Genomic DNA, 21,664 nt, shown 5'->3' on the forward strand with positions numbered 1-21,664 from the left:
GGAACAAACTCCTGGGATTTAGCTTATATTTTTTTAAGGTTGATATATGTTAATAAGATGTTTCTACAAGATTATGACATCAATAATGTTTAATGTTTGGACCAATTTCTTCTTTACTGCAGAAGAGTGGTGTGTCTTAAATATACCATCTTCCTCCATTTGGTATTTATCCCTTGAAAAGCTCTCACCACCACGCACTTGCGTGCACGCGCGCGCACACACACACATCATTGAGGGCTGCACATTCTAGTCTTGGGTTTTCTCTGCAATTGCTCTTCCACTAGGCTTCATTCTCACCCCTCTGGAAAGTCCTCCCCCCCCCTTTCCCCAATCAGGGTCTTTCTCTGTTGTCCAGGACAGTAGGAGGCTCACTCTGTATTCCAGGCTGTGTCAATTTATTGGTGTTTTAGGCTGGAGAGATGGCTCAACATTTAAGAGCACTGACTGCTCTTCCAGAGGACCCAGATTCAATTTCCAGTACTCACATGGAAGCTCATAAGTGATTGTAAATCCAGTTTCAGGGCGATCTGACACCTTCACACCATTGCACATAAAATAAAGTTAAATGCATCATAATTTCTTGTTTTTTAAATCATGGCTGTTTCTTCTCATGGCCTTGAAGCTACTGGGGTGAGAGCTTTAGTTCACTGCCTTTTGTGCCATAACTGTTGACATTTTACTTAATATTTTCTCCTATTTTATTCTTTAATTTCCTAGTTGCTTATTTTAATTTGCCCAAATTATAATAAAAAGCTATTGAATAAAAGTGTTAGATGCACTGAATGCCCAGTAAGTTAAAAACAATACAAGCCCAGCACAATTTTGCATACCTTTAATCCCAGCACTCAAGAGGCATATGAAGATGAATCTCTGAGTTTGAGGGCAGCTTGGTCTACATAGCGAGTTTTAGGACAGCTAGAGCTCTGTAGAGAGACCATCTCAAAAAGAAAAAATATTATCAATGCACAGATAGCTTCTAAGACACAGTCTCTCATAGGCTACAAATCCATTATCCTGGGGCCCATTGCCAGCCCTAGTGCATTGTATTGCTGATAAACTTATCTTAAAACTTTTCTAAGAAACAGATGTACTGATCCATCTGAAAATCCTACCGACTCTTTGGAATGATCTGATTAGACAGCAGAGGGAGCTCTAACACTGCATTTTAAGGAGTGAAGTGTCTTACTACTATACCTTAAATGGTCATCATTTATATATGATGCTTTCATACTGTGGCAGTTCTAGATTCTCTAAAGACTGCTTTGGCGGAATAAGCAAACGATTACTTGTGGAGGTTTGAGGATGACTTTTGGGGAGTCTGTTCTTCTCAATTTAGGATCAGGAGATCCTAACTTGAAGTTGAATTTAGGCAAGTTTGTTTGAACCATCTCTCCAGCCTTTTCTTTCTTTTTATTTATAATAGTATTATTATCATTTTATACATACTGGTCTCACATAGCCCAAGCTGGTGTCAAACTTGCTGTGTTGCTGAGGTTGACCATTGAATTCTGGATTCTGCCTTTACTTCCTGAATGTTGGAATTATAGACATGTGCAACCATGCCTAGAATGTTTGATGCTTCTTGTAAAGGATATTCTGAACCTGTTTTGCTATGACTTCATAGTTAAAAGGCTAGATAATTACATATATATGTAATGTTAAGAGAAGCAATCATAAACCAGGGGATTTACATGCTCTTTAGGTGAGTGACTTTAAACTTAGGAATTTCTAAATTTTGAAAATAAAAAGCAGGGACTAGAGAGATGGCTTATTGGTTAAGAGCACTGGCTGCTCTTCTAGAGCCCTCAGGTTTGAGTCCCTGCATCTACACAGTGGCTCCCTACTGTCAATAATCCAGTTCCGTGGCCTGTTCTGGCCTGTTAAGGACAGCACATGCATATGGTCCACAAATATACTTGAAGATGAAACACCCACACAGCATAAATAAAAATTTATTTATTTTAGGTTTTTTTTTTTGTTTTTTTTTTTTGGTTTTTAGAAACTGGCTTTAACAACACAGCTCTTGAGGCACTTGAACCAGGAGTTGAAAGCCAACCTGGGCTACATGAGATACTATCTCAAAAAAACAGACAAAACAGTTGCTGTAAAAAGCCAGATGTGATTTGCACATCTGTAATCCCAGCATTTAGGAGGTAGAGGTAGAAGGATTAATTTGCCTTGTAGTTAGGCCAGTCTGATTAAGATTGTTGCAGGCCAACCACAGGCACATAGTGGGGTCCTCTCTCAAAAATAAATAAGATATTTTAGTGCTTAAATAAACTTACAAAAAATAGTTTCCTCTTAAAAGTACCTGAGTGATAATTAACACTACACTATAGCAGCTGATGAGAATCCCCTTGGGTCTATTGAGACTCCTATGGGAAATGAAAAGTTTAGAAGGAAAACACCTGGCAGCTGGATGGAGCCCATGTATTAACCCAGGCATGCAGCTGTGTAAAGTTACTTTTAGTGAGTAATCTGTAAAGCCTATGACAGTAGGTGATAGAGTGTTTTAAATTTGTTTGGGAATTTAGTTATAAATTTATATTTTTTTCTCTCTTTAAGATATACCTTTCATTTTTAGGCATTATCCAATTGGTTTACTATTTGATCTTCTTGCATCAAGTTCAGCTCTTCCTTGGAACATCACAGTACATTTCAAGGTATAGTTTAAATGGCAATTCCTATTTGTTTCATTTGTGGTTCTTAATAGAATAGAATTTTTTTTCAAGTAAGTTATTCATTGTTTCTCATATTTTGTTTGTTTTTAAGACATGGGCTCAGTCTGTATCTCATGTGGACAAGGGACCTTACTGTGTGGTCTAGGTTAGAATCAAACTCAGAATGTTTCTCCTGCTTAGCCAGCTTAGTGCTGAGAATGCAGGTGTGTGCTTCCACATCTGACTGCTCACTCACTCCCTAGCTTTCCACTCCTGTTCTCTTTGCCTTAAGATGTTCTTCAACTCCAAATTTTTGGCAAAACATTTAATCTATAAACATCTTCTCTTTTTAAGAGCTGAGTAAACCATGTTTTAGGTTTCCAACGGTCATAGAACTTGTTCTATATAACCTATATATAATATATAGAGTTATATTTCTAAACTAACATAAAATAAAAATAAAATTCCCAGGTGTAGATGTGGGCATGAGAGTAGAGATTAGAACAACCTAGTACTGTTGAGAATTTCTGTATCTGCTTTGACAGGACTCCAAAGATTTAGTGAGCCTCTATTTTGAGACGTTTTGATTCCTGTTCCTTTTAAAGCCAGGCAAATTTAATGTTGCCTGTTGTTGTCCTAATAAGCTGTAAAATACTGGTCACAGATGAGCATGGTGATACTCAGAGTGACTCTGGTGCTCAGGAGGTAGAAATAGAAAGGTTTTGAGTTCACACTCAGCTAGGGCTTGGGCTACACAATAAGTTTGAGTCCAACCTTGACTACATCATTAAACCCATCTTAAGAAACAAAAATAAAAAATAACGTAATAATCTCCTCCCTCTTTACTTATGTAGTGCCCCTCCTACTTTCCAATTCATGAACAACATTATGGGGTTCTGGAGAACATCTTGAGTTATCACTCTCAAGAGGCTCTCAGATGGCAGTGGGGAAGCATAAAGAGCATGAGAAAGTCATCATGTCACTCAGCTCCTGAAGACCACTCTTCATTCTTTGTATTCATGTGGGATTCCCCTCTGTATGCTGTGAATAATTTTATTACCATTGGTTAATAAAGAAGTTGTTTTGGCCTATCACAGGGCAGAATAAAGCCAGGTAGGATATCCAAACAGATTAGAGAGAGAGAGAGAGAGAGAGAGAGAGAGTAGGCAGAGACAAAGAGATGCCATGTAACTGACAAAAGAGATAGACACTAGAACCTTACTGGTAGGCCACAACCTGGTCATGATACATAGATGAATAGAAATGGGGTAATTTAAGATGTAAGAGCTAGCTAGGAATACGCCTAAGCTATTGGTCAAACAGTGTTGTAATTAATACAGTTTCTGTGTTATTATTCAGGTCTGGGTGGGCACCTGGAAAATGAACAAGTAGCCTCCTCTTGCATCCTATGATGCTTTTTCTTCATACTTTAATTGGTTGACCATTTATTATTTCCCTGTGCATCTACAGTAAGGTGCTTTGCAAAATAATGTGTTACTGTGGTTGCTTTCAATTTAAGCAAACTCACCTGGGTTGTTCAATATGATGTAACCATTTGGCAGACATAGCACCTGTTGCAGGGAGCCTCTTGTTGGTTCCAGGTTGTCTGGCAGCTTAGACCCAAAATAATCACACAGGAACTGTATTAATTAAATCACTGCTTGGTCCATTATCTCTAGCTTCTTATTGGCTAACTCTTACATATAAATTTGATGGAGGAAGGTCATCTGTCTATGTGTTACTTTCATTGATTAATAAAGAAACTACCTTGGCCCTTTGATAGGACAGAAAATTAGGTAGGCAGAGTAGACAGAACAGAATGCTGGGAAGAAGGCAATGAGTCAGACGCTATAGCTTTCCTCTCCATGATGGACGCAGCTTAAGATCTTTCCGGTAAGCCACCACCTCATGGTGCTACACACATTAATAGAAATGGGTTAATCAAGATATGAGAGTTAGCCAATAAGAGGCTGAAAATAATAGGCCAGGCAGTGTTTAAAAGAATACAATTTGTGTGTGGTTATTTCAGGGCATAGCTAGCCAGGCAGCCGGGAACCGGGTGGCGGAATGCAGCCCACAGCTCCTTCTACAAATAGCGCCCAGACGTGGATAACTGCATCCAGAGAAAGCCTGAGAAAGCTTGGGAAAGAATAGAATAAAGCATGTTTTCTTGATAGCAGCAATTTCTTGGGTCTGCTCTGCTTGCTAGAGGCAAGCAAGCGCTCTCTTCTAAGAGAGGCTTCCTGACTCAGCTTTAGCTGCAAAACCCTGCAGCTCTTTTAAGAGGTCCTGCCACGAAACACTTAAATATTGTTGATGACAAGCTGAATGCATGCTTTTCGGTTTTCAGCCATAGCAGGAAAAAAAGCTGCGCCATTTTAAAATGTTGGCTTTCTGGGCTGCCCTGCCAGAGCAAAGTCTTGACTTTTTCAGGCAGGCGGTCTGACTGACTGTGTCTGTGAGCAGAATGCTGCAGCTTGCTTGCTGGCAAGGAACTTGAAACGCCATAGAGTTGTGGCAATAAAAATGGCTACAGCCGGTACCTATGTCCATCTTGGGCCGGAGCTTCATCATTTTTGTTTAAACAGAAAAAGGGGAAATGATGGAGGACCGTTATGTGTCTATGTGTTACTTTCATTGGTTAATAAAAAAACTGCCTTGGCCCTTTGATAGCACAGAAAATTAGATAGGCGGAGTAAACAGAACAGGATGCTGGGTAGAGTGAGGTCAGATGCCATGGAGCCAGCCGCCAGGTCAGACATGCTGAATCTTTCCTGGTAAGCCACCACTTTGTGGTGCTACACACATTAATAGAAATGGGTTAATCAAGATGTGAGAGTTAGCCAATAAGAGGCTAGAGCTAATGGGCCAGGCAGTGTTTAAAAGAATACAATTTGTGTTGTTATTTCCGGGGCTAAGCTAGCCATGCAGGAGCCGGGCAGGATGAAAAGCAGGCCTGCTCGCCTCCTCACTACAAAATGGCACCCTCTTTACATAAATTTAACCTATTTCTATTAATCTGTGTATCTCCATGTGGCTGTGGCTTACCGGCTAAAGTTCCAGCGTCCTGCCAGGTGGTGGTGGCGCACGCCTTTAATCCCAGCACTCTGTGAGTTCGAGGCCAGCCTGGTCTACAAGAGATAGTTCCAGGACAGGCACCAGAGCTACAGAAAAACCTTGTCCAAAAGAAAGGAAGGAAGGAAGGAAGGAAGGAAGAAGAGAGAGAGAGAGAGAGAAAGAGAAAGAAAGTAAGTTCCAGTGTCCTTCTCCAGCAGGCTTGGTGGTGTCTCTCTGACTCCACCCTTTCTTTCTCCTCCCAGCATACAGCCTAGCTTTCCCTGCCTGTTCTTCCTTGCCATAGACTCAAAGCAGTTCTTTATTCATTAACCAATAAAAGCAACATATAGACAGAAGGACCTCCCACACCAAGCACCAGTTTTCACAGCCTTTATAGATTTTTGTTGTTATTGTTATTCGTTTCCTTTCCATCCATTATGTTCTAATAAGTTTTATGTTAGCTCCATCCACCTCAGTAGTTCTTATCAGCTTCACAGTCACTGCAGCCATGTCCCTACATATCTCTACAGTCCCTGCTGTAGGGACCTCTGCCTTCTGTTTTCCCTCCACCGCCATCTGCCTGCTTCCATGACTTGTTAGTAACTGAAAGAAAGCTTTAGTGGTGTCACCAAGGTTGTTTAATTGTGTGTGTGACTATATATGTAAATATACTCCAAAATATTTTGAATTCTAGGTTAAAATATAACTACTAATTCAGTAAACACAGATCCTGCTGTATCCTAGTGCAACACAGTTCTCACAGTTTGGAATATATGATTGAAGGACACAAAGACACGCAAGCACTAAAGACATTTCCCAACCTGTTTTAGAAACTGAATAACTGACCCCAATACTATTAAAGTAATTAAAAGTAAATTGCAGATCAATATCTTCTATGGACATGGATATAAAAATCTTCTATAAAAATTTAGCAAACTGAATCCAGAAGTACCTAGAAAAGCCACAATGCAAACTATGCTGGGTTTATCTCATGAATACAACATTGATTCAATTCTGAGTTATCAATCAGTATAATTCATTACATTGGCAAAATAAAGTATAAAGTCACAGAACAAAATCAGTAGACACAGAAAAAAAAAGAATATGAACAGAGTTCAGTAACCAGTGCCATTGAAACCTTTAGCAAGCTTAGGAATAAAAGAGAATTTACTCAGTTTGATCAAGGCCATAGCAAAAATCATCCTAACTGATATTTTAAAAATGATTAGATTTATTTTATTTTATGTGAATATTTTGCCTGAATGAATGTATGTATACCGTATGTGGGCTTGTTACTTGTGGAGGCTAGAAAAGGTGTCATATCTTTTGGTACTAGGCTTCTAGGTGACTGTGAGCGGCCATGTGGGTGCTGGGAACCTAACCTGGGTCCTCTGCAAGAGCAGGAAGTGCTCTTAACCACTGAACCATCTCACCAGACCCTTAATTATGATTTGAATCAGGAAGAAGACAAGGATGTGTGATACTCCATTTATAGAAGCAGTCCTTCTGTAATCCAGCATGTTCTCCTTACCAAAACAACAAAAACAAAAACACAGCTTTTTAAGATTGTGTAGTTAAAAACTACAAGACTTGTAGGAAAAGTTTACAGCCTTTGATAACATAAAAAGACAGGAATGCAGTAATCCACAGCACAGTTTTACAGGGGGAAATGTAGCTGAGAGGTATGTAAATACTGTAGCAAGGGTGACATTTAAGGTTGAGTAAGACTAAACGTTTGCTTGTGGAGATAGGTGGCACATGCCAGCTGTGAAGCTGTGGGAAAGTTATTTGGAATCAGAAGTTGTAGTGGCTGGTGTTTGTGAGTGTGGCTGCTAACATCAAATATTTCTAATGTGGGGGCTGCATTTCTGCTCAGATCTGTTTAGCTGGTACAGAATTCAGTGTGCACCTGCCGCTTCTCGTGGGCAATATTTGTGTAAGTACACACAGAATTCGCATTATGCTCAGCCTCTTACCTCATTTGTCAGTTGCTTTGGAACAAATGCAAAAGATTTGAACAGAAAGTTTGCAGAGCATATGAAATTACCAATAAATACATGAAAAAGTGCCTACCATGTTTAGTCATCAGGGAAATGTAAATGAAAACCAGAGAGAGAGATTACTTTACACTCACTAGAATGACTAAAATGAAAAAGACTGGTAAAGTTTGACATTGAGTATCCAGAACTGTAAATGTTGCTGAGGAGAGTCTAAAATTGTATTGTCACTTCAAGAAAATAACTCACCCCTTTTTGAATGGCATTAATTGCTGTTTGTAGCTGTGTATTTAGAAAATTGAAAAGATATCTGCTAGGACACTTGCATGTGACTGTTCGTAGTGACTTTATTAACCAGGTAAAGGTCGTACTAGCAACAGGTTTTCAGAGCTAAACACATGACATTCATTCACTGACAACTGAGTAACAGAGAAGTCGGTTACTGATCTGTGCAATCGTGAGAGTGAATCTGAAGAGTGTACTATGTCAGTGGCACATTTTCATATATGATTTTATTTTTGAGCATTTATTATGGACAAAACTGCTGCAGCATACCATCTTAGTGATTGCTGGAGGTACAGAAAGGGGTGCCTGTGGCTCAGTACACAAAATAACTTGTGGTAAACTAACTTTTGGGGAACAATGAGGGAGGTGGTAGCCATCGTATTTGTGGTAAACTTGGTGGAGAATAAGGGTGGTGGTAGCCACTGTGGTTAACTTTTGGTGAGGAATGAGGGGATGTGGTTGTTCCTGTGTTGTAATGTTCTCTATCTCATTTGGTTGATACTTATTTAAAGTCAATTCCTCTAAAACTTCCTATGTTTCATTGTGTGTGAACCACACCTCAGTAATCTGGCTTATTTAAGAAAGATTTACTGAGAGAGTTGAGGTCATTACCCTTTGCTTTATGGACTTTCAGAGCACTGTTTCCTGTAAATATGTTAACGACCAGAATTCATTGTAGGCACAGCCTGAGGTTAACCTTGACTTGGGAGAAAGTGTAAGTTTCTAGACAGTGTGCCATAGAAGCTGAACCCGAAGCTGAGGAATCTTTGGCCAGAAGTATAAGTGAATAGGCAAGGAGAAAGAATGTTCTAAGAGTGCTCTAACAGTTGATGTGAAGGCAGAGATGAGTGTTGCTGGAAGAACTCAAAGAATGCTGACCTTGAGAGCCCCTCGGTACTTAAAGCAGGGAGTGTGTGCAGGGAAGGGCGGGGCAGGGGGTGGAGGCTGGCAGACCCTGAGGTAATTTAGAATTTTGATGGCTTTGATTATGTTCTAAAACAAGAAAAAGTTGAGGGAGGTTAGGTCTTAGTGTTCGGGAGGTCACTGTGACTCCAAGTACAAAATCATCAAGGGTGTAAAATTATGGGCATGTGCCCTTGTTAGCTAAACTATAAATTTGACACAGACTAGAGTCACCTGAGAGTCTCAATTGAAAAGATTCCCAGATCAGAATAGACTGTGTACAGGTGTGTTGCAAATAACGTTGGAGGTTTCAGCCCCATGTAGTAGCACCATAGCTTGGGCAGGCAGTCCTGGACCGTGTAAGAAAACTGGTTGAGGATCTGTCTCCTAGTTAGTGAGCTAGCAAGCATTATTCCTCCATGGTTTCAGCTTCAAGTTCTTGCTAGAATTTCTGCTCTGACTTTCCTCCTTGATGGGTTGGTACCTGGTGGTGTGAGCAGATAAGTCCTTTCCTCCTAATTTTAAGTGTCTTTTTGTCAAGTGTTTTATCACAGTGACAGAACATGCTTCATGGGTGCTGTTGCAAGGTTTTTCAGACTGGTGAGTGATGAAAGCTGGGAAATTCCAGATCTATTTAGAATATAGAATAGCCAGACTAGGTTTGCTATGGAAAATGTGGAGGGGGTGGTGGTGGCATTAGTTTATCTTTGGGTTTGTTGAGTTGCTTGTACTTCTGGGACATTTAACTAGACTTGTGTGGGTCTGGAGGTTCTAAGGAGAATCCTGGCAGGAAACAATATTAATAATCTACAGTTCATATATGGTATGGAAGTATGTGATACTATTATTCAAGGTAAGGATATGGAATGAATAAAAAGGGTGCTAGGTTGCATACTTTAAACAGAAACCACACCAATATTTAAGAATAGTTTTGGAAAAGCAAACAAGCCAGAAAATGGGAAGTGCTGATAACAGAAACTTGTGTGTGACTGTAGAAAAGTCACATGTGTTAGACTTTTGGTAAATGCTTAAAACAGCCGGTTGAAAGGTGTTTCTCTGACTAGTCAGGCTAGCTAACTGGTGGCAATGAATTGATAAGAACTAAAAGGCTTGGGGGTGATAGATCTTGGTTGAAGCCAAAAAGAAGCAGAGGTTGAGGCTTGTGTTTGCTTTTGGATAGGTGTTTTAAGTGTGTAAATGTATGTAAACCAGTACTTAGAGGGGAAAATGAGCAAAGCTCTCATCTATAAAGATTCAACAAATAGGACCTAGGAGCCATGATGAGAAATAAATACCCATAGATTGTAGCAAGGAGTGATGATTGGTTCTAGCTAAGCTTGTAGGTTACACCTTGGTAGAAATAGAATTTTAAGAAAATGGAGAAATATTAACATTATTTGGTGTCTGGTGCATTTATTTTTTGCATTGGTTTGTTTAACTCTTTCTTTTCTTTTGTATTTTAAGATAGAGTTTTATAGCTTTGGCTGGTTCCTGCACTGTACTTGACTTTGAATTCATGTCTTCAAATACTGAAATTTTGGATACCTGCTGTCATGTTTGGCATTTAACTTCTGTTGATTTTGAGATTGTGGGTAGAGAGGGCACAGAAGGAGGTGGGCTGTGAGTCTTCATAACCAACTGTCCTCAGATTTGTGTTCCTCTTGCCTCCACCAACTGAATCTGGGATTATAACAGGCATGGGATTGTTTTTCCCAGTATGTTCTTTCTTTTCGTGAAAAGTAATCTATTCCAGCATTCCAGGACAGGCTCCAAAACCACAGAGAAACCCTGTCTCGAAAAAAACCAAAAAGAAAAAAAAAGAAAAAATCATCTGTGTGTTCACCAAAGTAATGTTAAGAATTTTTTTAGGATTTTTATTAAAGTGAATTTATAAACTATGACTTTATATTTTTCCTTCTAAAGCTCAATCTAGTACTAGTGGTGAGTTGCTGATAAAAGAGTGAGAGCTTATGTTTCATCAGATATTTGATTCTTTATATATGACATGGAAATATGTTTTGGGTAATGTATATTTTGAATTTGCTTAATTGTTCTAATAAAGTACCATCAGTTTTGTGCCATTGCTAATAGACTGAGTTTGTTTCACTGGCTCTTAAGTAGTGTTTTGGTGTAATGCTATTAAGTTACTTCTAATACATATAGATACATTACAGACAGTCCATGATATTCTAATTAAATAACACAGTTATAATATCTAGTGGAAAGTCTGAGGATTTAGTTCAGTGGTAAAATACCAAAAGCCCTGGTTTTGGTGTGTGTGCAAAACGATAAAGAGAAAAAAAGAAAAAAAGACACCCCCCCAAGCAAACTGATATATAAAGGGAACTTTTCAGAGTACTACTATAAAAGTGAAATTAAGTTTAGTTTCTCATGCTTCTAATTTGGAAGATAAATGATAGATTAGACATTGCATCACACTCTTTATCTTTGAGAATTTGTTTAGATCAGAAAAATAAGTAAGTATACACAATGATTAATGCATTTTAGGAAGGATTAGAAATGTAATGAATCAAAGATCTTTTGTAATTTCATTGCGAGATTTGAAAAAAACTCATTTACTCTCACTTGGGTAGATGTGAAAAAGATACATTCACAAGTGGGAGCCAGGGTTGTGACAGCATTTGTCAGTCTTTGCAGTACTTCACTCAGCTGCTTTAACTGCACAGACCTCTGCTTTGCATTACTGCCCTCCCCCCCCCCCCCCCCCCCCCCCCCCCCCCCCCCCCGCCTTCTGTTTTTTCTGAGTTCCTGTCATGGAGGATTTCAGAGCCTCCCTGGATTGAGGTAGACCTCCTTTTTTTTTTTTTTTTTTTTTTTTTTTTTTAATTCAATTGCTTTGCTTGCAAGTGTTCTTGGCAAAGAGTCCTTGATCTAGTTTGAGGCCTCTGGGTTCTGCTAAACTATCAATGCTGAGCCCTCACTGGGAGTCCTTGGATATCCTGTTGTTTCCCTGTGTCGTGGAGATCCTGCAGCTTTGGGTCTGCAGGACCAGTACCTTCATATGCTCCAGCAGATCACAGATGGGGTAGATGTTGAGCTGGGCCAAGTCATAACCCTGGGTCTGGTCCTGGGCAGCTATAGCGTTGGTCCATCTGCCGGTTCTCCCCTGTCCTTACCACCAAGGTGAGCTCTCCTGCATTGCCCTGGCTACTTTACCCCTTGCAGCAATGAACAAGGGGTGGGACCAGTTCTAGTGCTTTTATAGCCTCAGGGTCAGTTTTCCCACACCTACACTTCAGGGCCAGCTGTGCTGTGTTGACCATGCATGGAGTAGGGGCCACTCTTCCAAGCACTGCAACCAAACAGCTCCCCAGCATTTATGACATCAAGGCCAACTTTGTCACCTACCTCAGGCGTTAATTGGGGGAGGACAATTTCTCCCCTGCCCCTGCTACTACACAACAGATGACTAATGGGGACAGCTCTCCCATGCTCACAGCTTTGGGGCTGGCTCACCCACATCACCAATGGGATTGGCTCTATTGTGCTGCCCAGGTGAGGTAGAGGGCCTGGCTTTCCCACGTGTTGCAACTGGTGGGGGACAGGAGCAGCTCTCCTTCTCCCATGACCTCAGGGCCAGCTCTCCTACCCAGACGTTAATGCTGACAGGACATCTTTCTCCAGCCCGTGCCACCATATGGCAGATGAGGGGTGGGGCCAGGTCTCCCACACCTAACTTCCCTGACTGGCTCGAGGTGAACTTTCTTTTGAAAGCGGGTGGTAGAGGAATGTCAGTACTCTCCTGTAAATCGTTCTCTGGCTGAAATGGCCACTCATTTGTGATTATTGGTGTCACTTATACATGTTACACATGTACTATGTTTAGGAACCTGCAAAAGATAACCTCACAGCTAAGAATTATTTGGGAAGAGTACAGATTGTGTCAAATTAGTAATTTTTGTTATTGTTGTTTTTGGTTTTTCGAGACAGGGTTTCTCTGTGGTTTTGGAGCCTGTCCTGGAACTAGCTCTTGTAGACCAGGCTGGTCTTGAACTCACAGAGATCCGCCTGCCTCTGCCTCCCAAGTGCTGAGATTAAAGGCGTGCACCACCACCGCCCGGCAGTAATGTTTTTTTTTTTAAGTTAATTTCTAAGAATTATTTGTAGTTATTGTGATAATAAAATATGGTGGGCTGGGAACATCGGCAAATAAGGGATGTTCTCTTTAGAAGCTAATATGCATCTGTATACTTGTTCTGTGTGTTTCCATTGATAGAGTTTTCCAGAAAAGGACCTTCTCCACTGTCCATCCAAGGATGCAGTCGAAGCTCATTTTATGTCTTGTATGAAAGAAGCTGACGCTTTAAAACATAAAAGTCAAGTCATCAATGAAATGCAGAAAAAAGACCACAAGCAGCTCTGGATGGGACTACAGAATGGTAACTACCCAGACTGACTTCTAAGTACCGTGTCAGGTAGCACAGAACCATAACCTGTGTGCAGTTTGTGCATTAGTGATGTAAACTAGCACTGGCCTCCAGGCCCAGATCTACAGAGTAGCTGCTGTTAGTCATCTCTTCCATTTCAGTTTACCAATATTGTTCTTTTCCTGGGTCGCCTGACAGGCCAGTCACTTAGCTCGTGATTTAAGATAGCATAAACCTTTTTGTTCCACTTCTGAAGAAAGAGTCTGGTCCTCATTCCTTAGGCATGACCCTTCTGATCATGTTTGGGAACTGCATACATGCTTAAGGATGTGTCCTCAGTCCAGCCTCTTCTTTCTCCCAGAAGTAGGTTTGCTTATGTGCACAGGTGCTCTCTCGCCTTGCTGGGATATAAAGACTCCTCCTATGGATCTAGCTTTGTTGTTAGAGTACTTGCCTAGTACTTAGAAGCCCTGATTTATCCTCATAACTGGCAGGCGTGCTGGTGCATGTACGTAGGAGGTAAAGGCAAGGGGATCAGAAGTTGGGGGTCATCAGCAGCACAGCAAGTTCTAAGCCAGTATAGGATGCATGGGGGAGGGAGCGGGGGGCCAATGAGCCAGTGGAAAGAGAGCAAATATTCCTGATGGAAATGAGTTCCTGTGCATTCCTGTCTCGTAGAGATCTGTGGCTTTTTACTCTTGCTTGCATTGATTGCCTTCTAATGCACATAAGAAAGTTGATTTTAAAGTCCTGGCTTCTTGTGGTCCAGTGTGCATGGCTAAGTAATACCCATTCCTTAAGTAAATTGCTCAAATTGTAGCTACTGTAGCATATTAACCATAAGTAATTATATAAATTATATAAAAAGTGGTGTACATGTGTGTGAACATGCCATATTTGCACATGAATTCACATGTCACATGGGTGTTTGTGGAGGTCAAAGAAGGGTGTCCAATCTCTGGAACTGAAATTATCAGCAATTGTGAACTTCTGGTAACTGAGTTGAGGGTGCTGGAGATGAGCTTGTGTCCTGTGGAAGAATTTTCAATCACTGGACATCTCTCCAGCCTCTGTTGCTAACATTTTAGTGTGGACAGCATTACATCGTGCGTCTGTTGATTAATCACTATGCATTTGCCATTCTCAACACAAACAGCAAGGCATGTGGTGCTGTAGTTTCCTTATGTACTTTTAGTTGCTTGAGTCCATTTAACATGGATGGGGATAAAATGGAATGGTCCAGAAACTGAAAGTGAAAGTGAAGACAATGAGGACTATAGACATGCAGCAGGAGGAACCATGTACAGATGAACTCATTAGCATACGTGGAGATAGCAGGCAATGTCCCAGATTAAGTGAGGCTGTTGGTGTTCATAGTAAAACAACTCTCAGAGGTAATCTGGAAAAAATGCAAATATGGAATATTTATGCTGATTAACACAAGTATTTTGGTCAGGTAGGTATAGCAAAGATGGTTTCTCATTACTTTGCTATGTTTTACAAAGGAGTTAAATTGTGTTAGGGTGTGTATGTGGCAGGTGGCTGCTTGCCTGTGCATGTTTCTGCAGAGGCCAAAGGTTGACTTTGGGTATGGTTCTCTATTGCTTTTCACCTCACTTGCTCGCATAGAGTTTCACTGAATTTAGAGCTCTCCAATTTAACACACTGGCTGACTGGCAAGCCCTGGGATCTGCCTGTCTTTGTGTCACTAGCAATGGAATTACAGGCACATGTGACCACTCCTGGCTTTTATGTGGGTGCTAGGATCAGAACTCAGGTCTTCATTCTTGCATAGCAAGTATTGTACTAGAGAGCCATCTCCTTAACAATTTTTGTTTTGTTTTCTTTCAACCTTCCTTCCTTCCGTTCTTGAGACAGATTCTCACTGTCTTAAAAGTTTGCATTTTGTGCTTTAAATTCCTTATAGTCAACCTTTTAATTTTGCTATATATGAAATAGTAACAAATAGAATTTTCTAATGTTTTGATGAAAAAGTTACACAAATCAAGGAATAATGCTATCATGCCCCACCCCCATCCAAGACTGACTTTCACTATATTGCGAAGGTCAGCCTTAAGCTCACGGCCCTCTTTCTTCTACTTTCTAAATGCCCAGGTTACAGGTGCAGGCGCCATGTCAGCCTTCCCTGTTACTAAGATTACATGTTTTGAGCCACATTTTCCAATGCACATGGGCTGTTAGGACAGTCACATGTCTTGTATCTTTGTGTTTACCCTTGGCCAAGAAGGCATCCAGTGTAAGTTCTTTCTCAGTGACACTGCACTGTTGCCCAGAGTGTGGGTGGCTGTTTGGTATTTACTGAACTTTATGCAGACTCAGGGTGTTGTGACTTCAGTGACCTCAGCATATAAGACACATATTTTGGGATGTATGTGATAATCACATTTTTCATTATGTTAGATTTTCATTTATCTGGGTGACATGGAATTGTTCCAAAGTGTCATATTTATACATCTAGAATTTTTCAAAACTTGGCAACCATCACATTTTTTCCCTTCAAAGGTTGTTACCAAGTTATTAAAATTACCTTTAACCTGAAGAAAGTACACTGCCTCCTCAGTTGTGGTAGCACTTCAGGTAAACGCAGCACTTAGAAGTGGAGGCCAGCAACAAGAGACACTGTCACAAACAAAGAAACTAGAGATTTAAGAAAGGGTGGATACGGGAGGACCAGGAATTCAAGGCCGTCCTAACTATGTAGCCAAGCTAGGTTGGACTATGAGGTCTTGTTTCAATACCACTATCACTACCTACTCCTTTACACACACACACACACACACACACACACACACACACACACTCGAAATAAATTGTAGAGTAAAGCAGTAGAACTAGCCAGGTGCTCGGCTCGCCAACAAGCCTGACAGCCAGAACTCAGTCCTTAGCACCCATGTAGAGGAAGGAGAGAACCAGCTGCTGTAATTATCCTCTGCCTTTCACGTGAATGTCATGGTGCACACACAAATAGATGTAAATTGTGCAATAAAGTGCTGAAAGTTGCACTTCAGAATGTTTTGAAGATGGGTGCTTCCTTGTCCTCTCTGCCTGGAATACTGTTTCTCTTTTTCTGACTGTCTAGCTGCTCATGTCTTCATTCTTTATCGTCACCTTTTGTATGAAGTCTTCTATTCGTAGAGTTAACCATGAGCATCTAACTTACACTGACACTATGTCAGAAGGTGTGATCCTCAAGCATCTGGGGACACAGATGACCAGACAGGGTTATGGCACTGCATGTTCTGGGACGCTGCCATTTAAATGCGTTTTTGTTAAATGCGTGTTGCTGCATTGATACGTTTTCCATATTGCGCTACATGATTCCTGTGGTTGGTGTATTTCTTATGTAGTTCATCTCCAAAACATAGTGTGATCTTAGTAAAATTATTAAGTTTTGATTTACTCTCTTTCTTTCTCACATAATCAGGAAGTACTATTAAGGTATTTCATAAATAGTATAATAGTCTTTAATCTTATTTATGAAAATAGATTTTTATATTTAAGAGTTTTGTTGTTGTTTAACCCAAATATAAGGTCTGATTACTTGTGAGGTCATAGAGTTGTCACCATTTTGTTAATGCGGTTGTAAATTGTTAAATTCAGACAAAGCAAGTGGTCTGTTTGTTCCATTCAGAGCTGCACCTGGAGAGCACCAAAGCTAAGCACAAGTTTCAACGATTTTTGAATACTTTCAAATGCTAATTTTAATTTTGAAGCTCTCTGAAGGAGAAATAAGAAAAGCTTATGAAACCAAGAAAACTCATTTAAGGCATAATGTGCCTTTCAGTTTTTTTGTAGGCTTTCATTTTAGATGCAAGAATTTGCCACCTCTCTGAAACAGAGTTAATAGTCACAAACAGGAAGGAAAGTAGCATTTTTATTTTTGAAGCAATTGCTAATCCATGTGAAGGTTTTCTGTTCAATGTCACATTATATGTTACCAAAAGATAACAGGACTAATACAAGGCTCAGCTTTTAGCGAAATGGGGTTACAGTGTGATCTGGCTTCACCTTAGGGTCCTCCTGCCTCAGTTTCCTGAATGCTGGGGTTATATCCATATACCAATACACTCAGCCCCAGTTTGCCATTTTTAACATAAAACAGGTTTTAAGAGGAAATAGTCAGGCTGGAGAGATGACTCAGCAAGCAGTTAAGATTACTGGTTGTTCTTCAGAGGACCCAGGTTCAATTCCCAGCACCCACATGGCAGCTCACCGTTTGTAACTTCAGTTACAAAGGATCTGACACCCTCACACAGACATACACAGGAAGAATACCAATGCACATGAAATAAAAGCAAATTGTGTGTGGCGTATTAAAGGATGATGATAAAGATGATATAGGGGTGTATATTAGAGGCTTACATACTCAAGGCAGATGTTTTATGTTTTCATCTTGCTGTTTTTATTGGTCTACAATCTGAACTTACTCTGTTCTTTTCCTGTTACGTAGTTCTCTCTTTTATCTGTAAGTCAGTCAGATCACTATTCTCTTTGGAGTTCCCTTAATAAATAGAAAAGCAGGATTCTAGTGACTGGTTTTGTTGATTGTTTGTTTTTTCTTTCCTCCATTGATTTGAGGATTGCCTGGATGAAGCAGAGAAAGGCATTTTTAAATGAATAAGATATGAAGTTGCTAAAACCAAAATGGTTGTAATGGAATTAGAATTATAAAGGCTAAGTTCTGGACATCAGAGGAACTATTGAGTACACGTACCTATATATTCTTCCAGTACACAAGGTACAAGAGTCAAATCCTTAATACCTTAGTGAAAAGGAGCATAAATTACTTTGACTACATTGTTTTCTAGTAATTACTTTACTTTTTAAGTGGTCTTTGCTGGAGAGGGAATACAGGCCTGTCAGACAATAAAATGAGCTCAATTTTCAGACAGATGGTTGTGAGTGACCCGGTGTGCTTGCCGGGAACCAAGGAACTCATGTCCTCTTAACCACTCAGCCATCACGCCAGTCCATGTTTGAGGGTTTTGTTTTGTTTTGTTTTTTTAAAGATTTATTTTGCTTTGCTTAGTGTATGGATGAGTGTATACACACACACACACACACACACACACACACACACCTTAGTAGGGATGCCTGTTGAGTCCAGAGGAGGGCCTCGGATGGCCTGGAGCTGGAATTACAAGCATCTGTGGGTACCAGAAATTGATCTCTAGTTCTCCAAAAGAGTAGTGAACAATCTGAAATGCTGAGCCATCCCTCCATCTTCATCTTTTAATAGGTTTTATTGCCTTAAAAGTGTACTTTCGATTTTAATGAAGTTTCTGTATTTGACTGGAGAAGAATATGTGCGTACATGGGAATGTTGTTACTCTTGGAGGCCAGAAGTGCTGGATAACCTGGGGATGAGAGTTACAGATGTGAGCCACCCTTTGTAGGTGCTAGGAACCAAACTTGGATCCTCTGGCAGAGCAGCAATTACTCCTAATTCCTGAGCCATTTCTCCAGCTCTTCTATTAGTGTTCATTTTTTTTTTTGGTATTTATTATTACATTGTGTGTGCATGTGAGTGTCTGTATGGTGGGCAGTACAAGTGTCACAGTGTACATGTAGACGTCAGAGGATAACTTTTACGAGTCTTTTCTTCTACTATAGGATACAGGAATTACACTCAGGTTATCAGCTTGCATGGCAAGTGACTTTATCTACAAGCTGTCTCACTGGCCCTCATTTAGTGTTTTAAATTTTAGTTTTTTGTTTCCTTTAATGAAATTCTTACTTATCTGAAGATTTACACAAATTTAAAACCACAAATTTACCAAGGCAGAGTGTCTACCACTGTCTATGACCTCAGTAAAGCCTTGTTTTCATTTTTTTTTTTTTTTTTTTTTTTTTTTAGATAAAGAATTTTCTCCTGTTGTTTTCTTTTTGGTTTTTCAAGACAGGGTTTCACTGAGTAGCCCCGGCTGTCCTGGAACTTATTCTATAAATCAGGCTAATCTGGAACTCACAGAGATCCATATGCCTCTGCCGCCTGAGTACTGGGATAAAAGGCATGCCCGGCCCCTTTTCTTTTTTATGATGCTCTCCTGATGCATGATTAACGAAAGCTTAGAGACAGATATTGAGGTTCAACCTGAAGACCAGAAAAACAAAGCAGCCAGCCAGTGGCTTTTAACCTCGATCTCAGTTCGAAAATGGTGATCTTGCCTCCAGGAAACCTCAGAATGAGACTGTGTCTGGGAGCTGTCTCCTCCCATTTTATAATCCTCTCTAATTCTGGAATTAAGGTTGGCACTGCTACCGCCTGGTTTCTATGGCAGGTGAGTGTGAAAACTGGGATTAAAGGTGTGTATCATTGCTGCCTGATCTGTAAGGGTGGCCAGTGTGACTATTTTACTTTTCTGATCTTCAGGCAAGTTTTGTTTATGAAAATACAAATGAAATGCCACTACATTTCCCCTTTTTGTCTAAAATAGAAAAGAAAGTTATAACTAATATAATAAAAACTATATACAATAAGTGTAATAGCTGTATACAATATATACAGACAATAAAGACATCAACAATGTCTAGTCAATTTGCATTTGACAAATTCAGAGAAACTACTCTATATCTAACCCTTCTTAGTGAGTCCAAAGTCTTATACCTAATTTATTTTCTATTGTAACTTGCTTTCTACATCAGGTAAACAAGGAAAACTATTAACTGTCTAATTTTCAACTCCCTCAGAGAAACAAGAAGGAAATAATAGTAACTGAGTAAGCAGGAAGTGCAAGCAAGCAGCTTCCGAAAACATGACTAATGACAGAAACAGCTGGCTTCCTGGACAGTCACCCAAAATTCCTCTGCAACATTGGTGCATCTCCATCTTCGGTCTACAGGCCTAGCATATCCAACAGACCTTTCTGTGAAGCAAGATGTCTTGAAGGACTGTCCCTCCTTGTCTTGACAATGTTTGACAGTCACTTTCTTTTGTGTCTGGCTTGTTCAATTAGGACAACATACTATCAGCAGTCAGGACAAGGGCATTTTCTTGTACAGCAGCTTACTTTTCCACAAAGAAAGTAAAATCCTTGTGGAGTTTCTGTGATGCCCATTATCGTCTCTGAAATAGAGTGGTGCTTCCAGGAGCAGACATGTCTCATTGTCATAAAAAAGAGGAACCTTTGTTAGTAAAGCATTTTAAATGCCATATTCTGTAGGTCTTTGAAGTGTTTTAAGATGACCTGTCTATCTAAAATATATCTTTGTTTGACCTTGAAAACATAACTAATGTGACTACAAGTTCAGTTATAATAGATGACTAATATTACTAACCTGTATTTCCTTATTATCCCGAAAAGTTGATAATAATTTTCAAAGACTAGCAATTTGCATTACATTTTTAAATGAATTATATTGGTAAAATACCTTGAACAAGAGTAGAAATGTTTGTACAGTATGTTCTAACAATTAATCTCAATACACAGAATTTGTATTCAATATACAAAAGTCCAATCCAATGTAAAACATTTAAACAGTTTCTTTCCAAAGGTAGATTCAGTAATCTATGTTTTTATCTTATCATATCTCAATCCTTTCTTTTTTCTTCAGAGTAGATTCAGTAATCTACCCTTTTATCCTGTCATATCTATTTCCCCCTATTTTCTTTTCAAAACAAGAACCTTGAATCTAGTTTCCTTTGTTTAACTTTTTTCCTAATCATCCATAACAACTTGTAACCAACACATTAAACAAAAACAGACATCCATAATCCATTTTTTGTGAATGTGGGTGTAGTTTTCTAGACTACTTTCTGCTGACTAGAGGTGCTGGTAATCTTATGGGACCCAAAGAAAAGATTATGGTGAAGTCCTTACTGGAGTATTCTGTGCAGCTGGATCATCTCAGCCAACAGTCTTGGGGCTGTTCTGCATATAGAACTCAGGCGAAACTGCAACAGATACTCTGAAGTGTTGGATCATCTGGGCCATCTCCTATCAGATTTTTCAGGGGATCTTCCTTGATTAGACCTTATTTTTCTTAACCCAGAATGAATTCACAGCCTCTCACTTCCTGTAGAAACAAAAGCAAAACCTCTTCTCCAGAACAACATATCTTTTAATTTAAATTTTGAAATCAAGGCATTTTCAAAATATATAGGTTGGATTTACTCAAGAGCATTTATAATCAAATGCCTTTTAGCAGGTGTTCCTTCCTCAGCAGTCAAACAATTCAAAGACAACACAATAACATACAGTATCCAGATTCTTTGTGTATTTTCCGACTTTACATGGAAGCTAAACCTGGGTGGATGGGAGCTGGGAGTGCTAGTTTTTCTCCGGATCTTAGGTGGCTAGCTTTGGGTCCAACTTTGGCCTGAGCCAGTGGCTAAAAAGTCTCAGACAAACAG

The 21,664-nt window shown here is 39.8% G+C and overlaps 1 protein-coding gene across 5 annotated transcripts in view; it reads left to right on the forward strand.

The window, feature by feature from the left end:
- Window positions 1-21,664, forward strand: part of Atg5 (autophagy related 5) — a 107,958-nt gene that overhangs the window by 21,292 nt on the left and 65,002 nt on the right. For all 5 annotated transcript variants that reach the window (XM_041654796.1, XM_041654799.1, XM_041654797.1 and 2 more), the window contains 2 exons: window positions 2,585-2,663; window positions 13,140-13,302. In XM_041654796.1, coding sequence (XP_041510730.1) covers window positions 2,585-2,663; window positions 13,140-13,302 — 242 coding nt within the window. The remainder of the gene's footprint in view (window positions 1-2,584; window positions 2,664-13,139; window positions 13,303-21,664) is intronic.

This window comes from Microtus oregoni, unplaced genomic scaffold (genome assembly GCF_018167655.1).
Source record: "Microtus oregoni isolate MIOR12 unplaced genomic scaffold, Mior012 000006F_ref0000085, whole genome shotgun sequence".
NCBI lineage: Eukaryota > Metazoa > Chordata > Mammalia > Rodentia > Cricetidae > Microtus > Microtus oregoni.